Source organism: Arachis duranensis, chromosome 3, assembly GCF_000817695.3.
Source record: "Arachis duranensis cultivar V14167 chromosome 3, aradu.V14167.gnm2.J7QH, whole genome shotgun sequence".
Lineage (NCBI taxonomy): Eukaryota > Viridiplantae > Streptophyta > Magnoliopsida > Fabales > Fabaceae > Arachis > Arachis duranensis.
Genome location: NC_029774.3, coordinates 79,323,800 through 79,337,698, shown reverse-complemented (window position 1 = coordinate 79,337,698; position 13,899 = coordinate 79,323,800). Strand labels below are relative to the sequence as shown.

Sequence of the window (13,899 nt, the reverse complement as noted above, 5' to 3'; positions counted from 1 at the left end):
AATTTTCCGACGGAAAAAATATCCGTCGGTAAATAATTTCCGACGGGGCTTTTACAGAGGGACAAAATTCGTCGGTAATTTCGTTGGTAATCAAAAATCCGTCTGTAATAAAGACTAAATCCGCCTGTAAATCTGTCTGTATTAATCAATTTTCTAGTTGTGAATCCTAATATTTTCGGAGAGGATTTGATATACGATTTTATCTTTTTTATCCCACATGCATATGTTTGTTATTTCCAAGATTTGAAGTTAAAGTTTTTTCGTATAATATATTTATCATCTTAAGTAGTTTTTACATTTAATTATTATTAATATTATTATTATTTAATAAAAAATGAATAAAAAACTCAGATGTCTATTAATATATTCATTTCTATAACGTGTTTGTAGACATGTATATAATTTTGGTGTGTGCAAAACAAGTCAATTTATGCAGCATCTTTTATTATCTCACTGGAAAGTTATGAAACATATTCTTAAATACTTGCCAGGAACTAAGAATTTTGGTTGACTCTTCAATAAGTCTGATGATTACAAATTGTATGGGTTTTTTGATTTCGACTAGGCTGCTAATTTTGAAGATCGAAACCTTGTATCTGGTTTTTGTACATTCTTTAGCACTAATCTAATAATTTGGTATTGTAGCAAACAAATCACAATCTTTAGATTGTATCACAGATGTTTATTTGGACAAAGTTGACTGCTTAAAAAGAATAAGTTTATATCGTTTTAAATTTATATTAGCAAATATTAGTATAAAATAATTTTAATAACTAAAATGACTTTCTCTTGATTAACTCTTTATTTCTGTATCTGAAACAACTGATGATGATCATGAACACTGGTACCTCGTAGTGATTGATCGTGTTAAAAGATAAATTATTTTGCTAGACCCATTTTCCATTCAGAAACAATTCAAGCAAAAGAGAACAGCCTTGAAATTAGTAACTATATTTTCTTTTTTTGTTAATTATCTACATATATGACTAAAAAAGCAAACTCTGACATAGAGATAAATAGTCCATTTATTTGGACAAGGTATTGGATGATTGTTCATTCTATGACTTTGAGACCACTCCAAATCTAATTTCTTCACAATTTGAATTTGAAGAGGCAGAAGGCCTTCCCACCCTCGAAGCTGGATTGTAAGATCGTATAATTAGTAGTTATTGATATGAAATTTATGTAATTATATAATACTCTAATATATCTTGCTCGATATGTAGGAATGATGCGGGTGTGTGGGTTGCAAGTTGGATGATAGCTTGTTTTGAAGATGATCATTTTAACATAAAGGTAATATTATGCACAACTCTTTTCCTTCGTTCTTTCTTTTATATTTAGGTAGTTAAGCCTAATGTGTAATTATTTAAATTTTATTAGGTTGATGATGGGGTTCGAATGAAGATTACAGTCTCACTCATGTCAAAGAATTATAATATGATCGAATATAGGATCAAAAGAAATACCATTAAAAATTTTAGAAAGCTATATAATAATCACCATCGTGATGATTATGAATTCCCACAAGATTAGATTTACAACATTCTCTTTTTATTATTTTTGTTTTTTATTATTTTCTTGTGGACATATAAACCGTCTAGTGACATGTACATTATATTTTGTTTACGTTTGTGTTCGTATTTGTTTGTCGGATTATTTAATATTTTTTTTTTACTAGAGATATAATTATTTTCATTTTTAAAGGTGGGGTTTTTTGGCCATTATTATTATTCTATGTTTTATGATTGTAGTATGATTTTTCTGCTAGTGTAGCTCTTTTTTGCCCGTAGATTGACAAGTGAATCTATTCAATTATGTAAGTACCATCATATTTAAAACTCCGCCCCTGTCCAAGTCTTTTTTCTGTTTTATATATATACACACATGTTTTGATCTGTAAATGTTGATTTTGATTATTGACTTCACATATGTCTGATAGCAATGCATACACTGCCTTTGAACCAAATATAATAAAGAATAATATATTAGAAGAATCTATAATTTGAGTGCATCTTTTAAATTAATTGAAGTTAGGAGAATTTATAATTTGAGCTTATAGCACGCTTATCAAGAGTCTCTATGTCCCTTGGCATACGAGTAACGACCTTAAGCTATCATAATTGTGGAAACAACTATGCATGATTAAATAACTATCCTATAATATTTAAACCGTTATCAGTGGTCCACATAGTTTTAGTACTATGTAACAGATATTATAACTAAAAGATGTTCTATCTCTTAAACTTTAATAATAAAGAATAATATATTAGATGATTGTGTTCCTGAGCTAGTTCTCACAAAGAATAATCACCACAAATTGAAAAAAAAAGGAAATGTCATAACATGCTTCCACTCTAGATAGATATGCCCGAAGGCCTTAAAAAATAGCAATATCTTTCTTCTTCTTCTTCTCATATCTGATTGGTTCCTATTAGACTGATTTTGCTTGACTATGGTATCTTCCCAGCCCTGTTCAAGCAAATAAAAAGTAAGCAAGCTTCTTAGATCTATTACTCCATGAGATCTATTTATATATAACTGCAAAGAAGATGATAATTGAGATCTATTACTTATTTTAAAAACATTTCAATTCAAATTATCTCAGTATTAACTAGAAATAAAGTAAATCTACAAACTCATAATAAATTAACTCATCTACGCACATCGAATTATAAAAGAAAATGTGCTTACCTTCCAGGATGTACTCAAAGATAAAGCATCATCCTATTTGAGATCTTGTGAGGCAATGGCAGAAAGTTCATCAGATAGCTATAATATCCATAAGTTGTAAGCTCTAATGCAAAGATCCCCTATAGTTCTATTGAGTTCTTCCAATTCATGGGTGGTACCTTCTCTTGCTCCAAACAAGGCAGCTGCAGCATATGAAGTTTACCTTTTAGAGCCAAGGCTTGTTTGTCTTCCTGGACTATCAAAGCCTGAAGGCTCGGATCCAAATCTAGAATGTTTCACTAGAGAAGGGACTTTCCCAACAGCAGATGCATTCCCATTGATCCAAAATAAGGGAGAACGAAGTATTAAGGGTATATGCTTCGAATGGTTCTGAAATGCAGATAGCAATCGTCCAATGAAAAGTGATTTTTCAACAGTGATAGTTGTTGGAATCTCTTTGACGCCATTTTCCTTATCAAGCTCTTTTTTCAGTGTCATCAATATAGCAAAGACACTGTCATAACATCTGCTTTGTAGATAAGGTGTAAGATCCTTCAATCTTCTAGAGGCCTTTAGAGATTCTAAGAAACTTAAAAGATCTTCAAGAATGCTCTGACAGGAAACATCCACTGCATCCCTGATTCAACTTACTTCAGGACCAAAATAGACATTAAGACAAGTCTGAAATTCATTTTCCTTAGTCTGGACTTTAAACACAGAAGAAGCAGCTCTTGTCTTTCTAGAATTGGATTCTAAAAACCAAACTCCACCAGCCATAGAAGGTCTATTCAAGTAAACCTGAACATCACTCAGCATGGAAAAAGTGTCCCCTAATGATGAAATCGAGCTCATCACATCAATAGTACCGGTTAACTCGCTAAATCTCAAGTCAATTATTGCTTTCATCCTGCCAAGAAAAGCTTCCTCAAATATTTCATCCCAAAGATCTGAATCATCTTCCAAGACAAGTTCCCGAATCCTACTCCAAGGGCAGATGCTACCAAAACCTGGCAAATTCTTTTAATGGGGCTCCCCCTTGGTTTTAGAAACCTATAGATTGGTGTGCCTAAAAAGAAGCTTACAATCGATACTCCCATAAATAAAGCGGGAATGCCAAAACCAAGATCCCATCCTACATTGTCTTGAATCCACACAATTCCTACCTAAACTTATCATGATTAGGGTTACCATAGTTGTGTTTGTTATTATCAGAAAAACAAAAAAGCCAAAGTAACGACTAACATCATAGACAAGGAAAAAAGATATTAAGTTTGAGAGAGAGGCAGAGAGAGGAACCTAAAGAAGAGGTCCTTCTTCGATTAGTGCTACATCATCAAAGGGACTCATATTCCCAGAAAAACCCATTTCCTCATAGGAACCCATTTCAACTGTTTGTTGTTTCAAAACAGAACCCTCTGTTCTGTTTTTGTCACAAAAAATTGGAGAATAAAAGCGATGATAAAATATTGAAATGAGTACAAGAATGTGTCACATTTATAACAATAAAATATTCCTTTACAATAATAATAATAATAATAATAATAATAATAATAATATTGATGGAAACGAACGAATACAAAGTACCAACCAAAAATGGAGAAAATTTAAAGTATAATATATAGATTATAAGTCTTTGGCTTTTTGTTGTTGATGACATCATACAAAAGTCCAACCCATGTATTCGTGTCACTCGGTCCACTAGAATAATACGAGACATGGGAAAATTGAGGATACGATGTAATTCCGGTAGTCGAAGGATAAAGGTTGAAGTATGTCATGCCATTTTGAACAAGATGAAATGGAATGGGGTTGGACTCCACCATAAGGTCGATAAGGATGGACCATTGGATAATGATGCATGAGATATTGCGACAATCCTGATATTTTGATTGTGGTTGCACCTGCAACTTCTGACACTACTATTCCTGGTGTGTTAGTCTTTTCCTTTAATGTTTCTCGAGTTACCGTGATCTCTTCAAACTGAACATAAATTAGAATTTTTAAACAATTGCGATACAAAATAAAAAAAAAAACAAACAAGACAAACTAGAGTCAAGTAAGACTTTTTGAAAGTCTTGCTCTCACTCTCCCTTAATTTCTCAGTTTCACTTATGCTATTGGATTAAAACAATTTAAATTCAATATAATTTCTTAATTTTCCCTCTTGAACACACTAATATAAATTATTAGATATGCGAAATGCTACCTTCTGTCGGACCTTTTCTACCAGCTGCTCTAATATTCGGTGTCGCTGTCAATTTAGATACAAACTTCTTGTTTTCACTACCCTTAAATTTTTTGTTACAGAAAAAAAAAAGAAATAACATAAGCACTAAGTGAATAATCTGTTACAATTTTAAATTGAAATGATGATAAATTTTATACATGGTATAATATAGACAAGTGCTTACTTTAAAATTATTATTATTGTGCAAGGGTGAATTTTCTACTGATTTTGTGTCCTGAGAACGAGTCTGCTGGCTGGCATCACATTCTTCAACTTGCTAAACAAAGAAAAAATTATTCAATATAGCATTATTAAATAGTTCTACAAAAGACACTAAAATAATAGGTAAGCATAAAGTAACTAATTAAAAAAGGCATTATATTAATATTGTTAGTTCATCTTCTGTATTTGAGTACTCAGCGGGTGATTCCTCGTTGACTAGTAATGGACATGTCCTGATGAAATGCTTTCATGACTTATAATGTGAACATCTTCGCCTCTTTTGACCTTTCGGAACCTTTCTTGGAGCACCTTTTGACTTCACAACAGTTGGATCACCTATTAGCGCTGACGTGGGGGAAAGCCTCACTTGTGCATCACTTTTATTTTGCACCTTCAAAATTAGCTTAAGTAACTCACATGAGATTTCCCTATAGTCGGCTAAATTTTTTGAAGAAATATCACAAAGCTTCTAACAAATTGATGCCATTGCACCGCATCTAAGTGTCTGCACTATATCATCAGTGGAGTCTTGCTCGCCAATTGAGTATATAAAATCACTCTTTGCTTCTCTTGTCCATCTTTTTAGGATAAGAGATATAGGGACGCATTTTGCTTTTCGATGCTTCAAGACCCCAAAGATGTGGGAGCACGGTAATCCACGAGTCTCAAATAGCCTGCACTCACATGCAAACAGGTCCTTCTCTTTATTGTAAGATACTTTAAGTTGCTATTGCTGATTAAAATACTCACTCATGTTGTACTCAACAATGTCTCCACTATTTGGGCACTCAGTCACATTTAAGGCACCTACTGCTTCTATCTCATCTTTCACAAGTTTGAATATCTTTCTAGTATAAAGTTAAGCAGCTTGTTTCTCAAAACTTTCCAAGCACGTAGTCAAAACAGGAAACTTATAAAAGGTTTCAAAATCAGCAGTAAGATAGTTGTTTCGGTAATGCCTTAGTACTTCATTGAATTTATGCATGAATTCAAGGAGACTAGTTTTACTGTCAACATAGTTCTTCAATAATGAATAAATTCTCTCACACTGTGATGTAGTTCTTATGCGGCCAAAGAAGTGCTCCCTCAAATATGCGGTAGCCTTTCATTTTGTCATTATAAATGCCTTGGACCCATTCATTCTCGGCAAGTCCATATTTGAATATGATCTCGCTCCATCTCTCTTCAAATATTTGTACGGTAAACTATCCATACAATAATACCTTAAAATCGTCCCAAAAATGCTTATTTTTTATATTCTGTACCGCATTACGATGGAGATTCCATGCACAAAGGCAGTGTGGTATACCAGGAAATACTTCTAAGATAGCCTCTCTCAGCACGGTTTTCGTCTGTCACAACGCCTCCGGGTAGTCTTCCCGACATGATTTCCAGAAATTCCTTCAGTGCCCACTCCTCCGGGTAGTCTTCCCGACATGATTTCCAGAAATTCCTTCAGTGCCCACTTGAAAGTTTCAGACCTTTCATCTGAGAGCAGGGCGCATCCAAAGATAGTTCTTTGGCCATGGTGGTTGGTCCCTGAAAATATGACTAAGGGCTTGTTGTAGACATTTTTCTTGTAAGTGGTGTCAAAAGCGAGTACATCGCCAAAACATTTGTAATCAACAATGCTTGCTCCATCAACCCACACCAAATTATCCAACCTACCATCCTTTAAGGTGAACTTTCCTAGAAATAACGGGTCACTGTCTGCCTTGGACAACAGATAGGCCAATGCAGCAAATGCATCACCGTCTTTCACTTTGCCACGCCTAGTCTTACTAATGTCTTTATGTAAATCTTTGCTGGTAAAACCCACTTTATCGTATTTGCCTTTTTAGGAAACCATGTCTCCTCTGCTTGTGTTTTTTCGACCTCTTAACCCCACGATTCGCGGCAATAAGATGTCTGTATATAGGTAGACACAGTGGATGATTGTGTTCACTCTTAAAGACATTGACTTTCCAGTTACCCGTTCTATAGTAATGAATGAAATGAATCCTCGCCCTGCAGTTGACACGAGTAATTGCCCTATGCTTCCTTTGCCGATTGTCTCTTTTAAGGTGCTTCCAATGTCTTTCTCCTGCTTTATTGCAAACCAATTGTCTTGTATTAATGTTGCCATTAGCATCCACTCTTCAAGTCTTTTTGGGACACAAATCCATAGCACTTGGCATATTTGGCATAAATTCACAAACTTGAGATTCCGTATCAAACACCAATCCCCATATGTCTTCGATGGTCAAATCAGTTATCAACTTTTTAAACCATCAACATTAATTATATCTGCCTCTGCTTCATCTATAGTTACATCTACCATATCATCACTTTCATTGGAACTGCACTCATACTCAACACTTAAATCCTCATATTGATCACCATCCATATACGATTCTTTGCCATCATTCTCCATGACTGAACTTAAAATTTTAACATGTTAAGTACTAAATAAATGCTAGGAGAATGGAATAGGCAAAATAAATCAATTTTTATGATTAAAATTATTGGTCGACCAAATTCTATGAAACATAAGAGCTATTAGTGCATAAGAATGTTATTTATATGACAACCAAGAGTTACAAAAAAAAATTCTGACTTATTAACTTTCTATGGTCTTTCTTTTGAAAACAAGAATACAATGGATTCAAATAAATATAATAGGAACATCATCTTTATCTATAAAATTAATATATATGCATAATAAAAAAATAATGAACAATCTACTCTCATAGTTTCCAAAATATCATAATATCCATGAAAGTACAATTTTAATTTACGTAATACTAACCTGCTGATATGAAAGCGGGTGTGTATCACTGCTCCACTCAAAAGAAATAGTCAGGAATAATAAAGTGTAAATCTTGCACCTGAGATGAACATTAAAAAAGAAAAACAAATTAGCATACAATGAAAAATATTGTACTGTGCCAAACCCCCAATTCAAATGACCTTTATTTGACAATATAGGTAAAAGATATAGCTACCAGGAGTATTTTATATCATCTATTGAGAAAGCAATTCAAATAGGAGGAAGAAATTGCATTGCTGATATGTATTCTTCAATTAGAGTACTGCTTGAAATGATGAGTAGAGACAAGGCAGTAATAGTAAATGGTATTATTATATTTTATTTTGTATTATTTTCTTTACACAATTGCATGATTCATGGATGAAACTTAGCTTGTGATAACGTAATTAATTTCTTTTCAAGGATTTTGACTTTTTGGAATCAGTTTTTGCTAGCTCTACCGAAATCAAATTTGTCTCACATGCTTATTGGCTAGAATATGACTTCAGAAACATATGGGGTAGCTGACCTAAGATTCTCTTTGAATTTTTTATTAAATTCCATATGTAAGCAATATGAAAGCACCTAATTCTCCTAGATTTATTGATCTAAGAAATATTAATACTCCTTAAGGCTATTACTAAAACTTAGTATCTACACTATATGTTTATACTATAATTTATCCCACCATTACACTCCATATTTCTTTCCTCCCATTTCCTAAGTGTTTTATTTTTCGGTCCATACAGGAAGATTGGGTGTTGATACTTTAATTTATCCCACTATATATGTATACTTTAACTTATGCATGTTCATATACGTTACATGATTTGAGATTAATTAACAATTTAACATATATTCACAAAAATTAAATATAGCTAAGTAGTAAGTACCTTCAATTTTCTATGACTATGTGCCGTATACTATGGCTAGTCCTATATTTCAAGCACAACTCATAATCTTTCTATATTAGTATTTTTGACGTTAAATTTAATTTGTTATTTGAGCAGTTGTTAACTTCTACATACATCAACTTATGGAGATAGATATATGTTTTTTAGACACTTGCTAATTTTCCATTAAAATAATATTGTTTTGAAACATCATTGTTGGCCTGGAGCACCCTTAAAAGGCCTATGCCAATAGAAAATAGTAGTAGCCCTGTCTAGTGAAATTAAAGGACCTCTTCTTTTGTTTTTGTTTTTTTGCATAAAGAAAGAAAATTGAGTATGATCCATTATAATGTTCTTTTTATTCTTTTTGCACTTTTTCTAGTGATAAAATTTCCTCAATGCACTTATTTTATTTCAACTATCCTGTTCTAAGATCACAATTTTAGTCACATGCTTTTCTAGTAACTTACCCACGTGAAAAGTGTTCTATTTCATAAGATAAACATAACAATAATGTTAGATATTAGATAAATCTATAATGAGATAATAATAAGTGAAATTTTTGTTCATTATTTATAAAGATTATATAGAATGTGATGAAGGATCCATGACAATAATTTCATAGGATCTTCACTGTAGTAGAATAAAGTTGGGGTTACAAGTTACATACATATATACAACTAATTAATAAGAAGGAGTTAATAGCTCTATTTGGAGGTTGGCTAGAAATCAGGGTTACAGTGAATGCAATGTGAGCATGCATGGGGTTGTGCCAAGCTAAGGTTGGCGGCTATGGCCCTTTTTTGATATTAAATACACACTATATATTACAAGCTAGGCAAGTACTTAGCTCTAGTTTTTTTCCTTATTCATAGCAGTACTACTAACACTCAACTATTATGTTAGACATATCATTAATCATTTTTATGCAAGCTAAGTGGGATTGATTATTGCTTGTTTAAAACCAAGTATATATATTGTCGGCATGATATTATCTTTCTTCTTATTCTAATTGGCCAGACATTATGGATATGGCAGTTCAAATTAACTATGATAGCATCTAATTAACTCTTTTTTCTGTCCATACAAGTAGATTTTTTAAATATTTACTCCCTACATCTTTCCATTTTTTAAAAATTAAAAAAACGTTAAATATTTTCATTTATCTCATTTTTCTTTCCATACTATCACTTTTTTTTTCTTAGTAGTTAGCCGAATTAGTTTAATTCATTTTAAAGTTAGTTTCAAATCAAATTGAGACCCATTAAGTTTTAACTAACATTTTTTAGTTGGTTTATATAGGCTGAGAATTGCTAAAGCTATTAGCAATATGTAATCTAATTTTCTTTTCGTTCAATAAAGTTACTGAAACTCTTAGATTAGCTGTGATTGACAAAGCATCATTGACATAGTCGTCCATAATGTTAGGCTCAACCTCACCCATAACATAACATGCTCTTATAGTCTTATGTCTAGAAGGAGTGAGAAAGATACTAGTTATAGAATAATCAATAATCATAGGTCATGATTTTATTTGTATATGTATAATAAAAATAAATATAAATAACTAATTCAAAGTTCAAGAAAGACATCCCAGTAGTCCAATTAAAGTGTTAACTTCATAAAGGTTGACTCCACAAAATGCTATGTGCCTATGTTAATAAAAAAATAAAATATTAAATTAAAAAATTAAAATTGTGCTCTAAAAACGACAATTTAGACTAAACAAAAAAATAATTTCTGAATTTTATATGCAAATTATAAAATTCTCTATTCCAAAATCTATTGTCCCATTTGACATCTGTCATCTCTAAACCTACTCTTCAAAGTTGAATTGTTCTTCTTCATAGATCATGAAGCCTCCCAATTTCACTTTAATAAATTAAAAGAATGAAATAGGATTATGGTTTTGGTTTGTTTTAATAATTCGATAGGATGTTGTGACTTGTGATCTCAGCTCTTAAAATCTTTACTCATTTTTCTATTCTTTAAAAGTAAGAACTTTGGACTTTACATATTTCTATTCTATACAGCAACAGCAAAATGGGTACCCTTCGTTCCATGAATTCAAAAAGCAAGCTTCTTTCTTCCTCAAGGAGAAGATCAAGAGTGCTAGATTAGCTCTCACAGATGTCACCCCTGCAGAACTATAAGTAAAGCTTGCAACTTTCTCTAACCCCATCATAAAAAGTTTATATTTTTTTATGTTTCATTCTGTTTCATAACTATATGTCTATAAGCAAAGATAGGTATTAGAAGGGATGGTCTATTGTGCCTATGAGATTCATGTAGGTTATGTGAGCATGAAAGTGTGATTTTTTGGCATGAGTAGGTGATATTTTAGGTGCTATATGTGTGGTGGGTGGATTTTTTTGGTAGTGTTGATCATGTAATCTTTTTGTTAGTGAATTTTGGCTTATGGGAGATTAATTATCTTTGATGGCTATGCCGAAAGAGATTAATTAATTGATTATAAATCATCTCATGAATTATCGAAAAAATAGGTTATTAGATATTTAGATTTGTGATTTACTGTGTGTACGGTCTTTTACTATTTTCAGGATGACAGAAGAAGCAACAATAGGAAATTGAAGAAATCGAAGCCAATAAATCTAAAAAGTGATATTGTTGATGATGACGATAATGAAGATCAAATAATCATTCAACAACCCAACAATTACAACACAGCAACAAACATTACACAACATTTGAACAAAAATTTTAGAAATTAAAAGGAAGAAGAAAAATTGAGCATTCAGCAAACAGAGCAAAATTAAAAGCATGTCCACTAACCTTCGACAGAGACATGGCAGAAACCGGCGATACGACGGTGAGAGCAGAGACGATGGCAAGCGGTGACCCGACGGCGAGCTGCTCCAAGCCATAGACAGAGAAGCTAGCGAGGATGGGGACGACGTGCCGAGCTACCTGGGTTCCGGACAGGAAAAAGAGGAAGAAGCGGAAGCGCTGAGAACCTGGGGATGGCGGTGGCAAAGAACCTAGGGCTAGGGTTTTGTCATTTTGGTTTGGAACTTTCACTGTTTTACTTCAGAGGGAGGGGCACGAATGATTAGGGGAATTGGGACTTTCACAGCAAAGCCAAGTAGTGAAATGTGCTTCTCATACCCGAAGCAGGAACAGTGTGGTTGTGGTGATAGGAATGGATTCAGCAGCGGAGATTGAAAGGAATTGAGAGCAACTTGAGAAAATGAATGAACGATGAAAGAGCAATTTTGATTTTTTGTTTTTTTGATATGTTTTTGTTTTGTTGTTTAAATTATTTGAAACTATAAAATTAAGATTAATTGAATTCTAAAATTTGATTAATTTAAAAAAGTATTTTTGTCTAATCAAATAAAGTAAGGATGTTTAAGACTTTTTATAAAATTAAATAAAAAATATTTTTTCATTTTTATTTAATTAAAGGGGTGTATTAGTAAAAGTGGTTATATAATATATATTTAAAACAAAAATTAAATGCTAATGTGAAAAATAAATTCGACGTAACTTATTATTACTTGTCCATATTTTAAATGTATTGGTACGTATGAATTTATCATCGTACCAAAATAAACACCTTTAGATATACCCTTACTTATCTCTTCTTTAAAATATTAATTTAAACAAAATTTTAAATTCATGAGAATGAACTGTTATCTATAATATTGGATAATATATTTTTAATTTAAATTTTATTTTGAACTAATTAGTTACAAAATTTTGTTCTTGCAAAGGCTATATATATAAATACGTCAGTTCAATTTAATAAAACTCAATGTTAAATAGTAGAAATATGATTACACATCGTCATTAAAAATACTTTCACAAGTATTACACATTCATTTGGTTCTCCTTCTTTAAGTTCTTTTTGTCCTTCTTTCAAGGGATTCTTAATAGCTAAATTGGATCTGTAATTTTTATATGTTTTCGTGCTTTTCTTTTTTCATGATTCCTAAACCATTTTTTCAAACTAAATGTTTTTATTTCACCCATTGAATTTTCTATGTTTTTGTTAGATATTTTAAGGCTTCAATTTTCACATCGAAGAACTCAACAAAGATACAATATATACATACATAAGGTGTCAACAATAATAGACAATTATGAAATCTAATTTTCATATTAAAGATAAATGTTATATGATGTCAGCTTCCAATGAAAAGTACACAGCATTCGAAAGAAATGAAGATGCTTGCATGCGGTCTCATGTTTTAGACAAAACGTTTTGGGACATACAACGTCAATGAGTACAAGTTTAGATCTATCACTAAGGAAGATGGGCTAAAAATTCAAAATAGTGGAGTTTATGTCTCTTCTAATATAAGAAATCATGCAAGCATATGTGATAATAGAGTGGCTATTAGTAGTGTTCTATATTATGGAAAAATTATGGACATAATTAAATTGAATTATAGCTGCTATTTCACAGCGATATTATTCAAATGTATTTGGGCTGATATAACTACCAGTAGAGGCATCAAACAAGACCATTTGGGTCTTACCACCATTAATTGCTCTTGTCTGATACACACCGGTGATCAAGAAGACGATGAATTGTACATATTGGCATCAAAAGCTCATCTCGTATACTATGTAGATAATGAACTAGATAAGAATGGAGTGTAGTGGTTCATGTAAAACCACGAGACTTGTATGACATGGGAGAAGAGAAGGAAGAAGCTGAATTTGGTTTTTCTCCACAGCTAGAGTTGAACATGTCAGCGGCAGGTGAAATTAGAGATTTACAGTTGATAAGGGATGATGATATAGAAGATCCCACAAACAATGCTTTTGAGAATTTCGATGATGTTACATAATTGAAATATGAAAAAAGTGTACGTCATTAAAAGAGGATCTTTGTGTGATTAATAAGTTTAATAATCTTAATGATGTATGTAGTTTGCTAGTTACATTACGATATGAATTTTCGTATTTTAATTAAGTCTTTACTGAATTGTAGGGCTACACACAAATTGTATCGGATCGGATATAGCTTATAATTATATACGATCCACATTGTACTCATCGAATCGGATCGCATACGATATCCATATTTTTTCAAGTCGGATCGGTTATTGGGTATATCTGCATAATTC

The 13,899-nt window shown here is 32.2% G+C and overlaps 1 protein-coding gene and 1 pseudogene across 3 annotated transcripts; one reads left to right on the top strand and one right to left on the bottom strand.

The window, feature by feature from the left end:
• Window positions 1-13,899, top strand: part of LOC110279302 (uncharacterized) — a 172,909-nt pseudogene that overhangs the window by 28,277 nt on the left and 130,733 nt on the right.
• On the bottom strand, window positions 2,247-11,918 carry LOC110279303 (uncharacterized). Of its 3 annotated transcripts, XM_052258640.1 has the most exons (3): window positions 11,597-11,918; window positions 7,911-7,989; window positions 2,247-2,472 (listed from the first exon to the last, which is right to left on the bottom strand). In XM_052258640.1, exons 1-3 carry the CDS (start codon window positions 11,686-11,688, stop codon window positions 2,311-2,313), a joined length of 333 nt encoding a protein of 110 aa, XP_052114600.1. In that variant the 5' UTR covers window positions 11,689-11,918; the 3' UTR covers window positions 2,247-2,310. The 3 variants fall into 3 exon arrangements, 1 of the variants encoding a protein (XP_052114600.1); XR_002372443.2 differs by lacking the exons at window positions 7,911-7,989; window positions 11,597-11,918 and adding an exon at window positions 2,695-4,099; XR_008006751.1 differs by lacking the exons at window positions 7,911-7,989; window positions 11,597-11,918 and adding an exon at window positions 3,970-4,099.

Bases quoted from the DNA above. Each gene is read 5' to 3' on its own strand.
- LOC110279303 (XM_052258640.1), bottom strand. From the start codon at position 11,688: ATGGCTTGGAGCAGCTCGCCGTCGGGTCACCGCTTGCCATCGTCTCTG. The intron at 7,990-11,596 runs GTTAGTGGACAT...TGTTCATCTCAG, and splicing joins CTGCCATGTCTCTGTCGAAG to GTGCAAGATTTACACTTTAT. The intron at 2,473-7,910 runs GTTAGTATTACG...TTGCTTGAACAG, and splicing joins ACCCGCTTTCATATCAGCAG to GGCTGGGAAGATACCATAGT.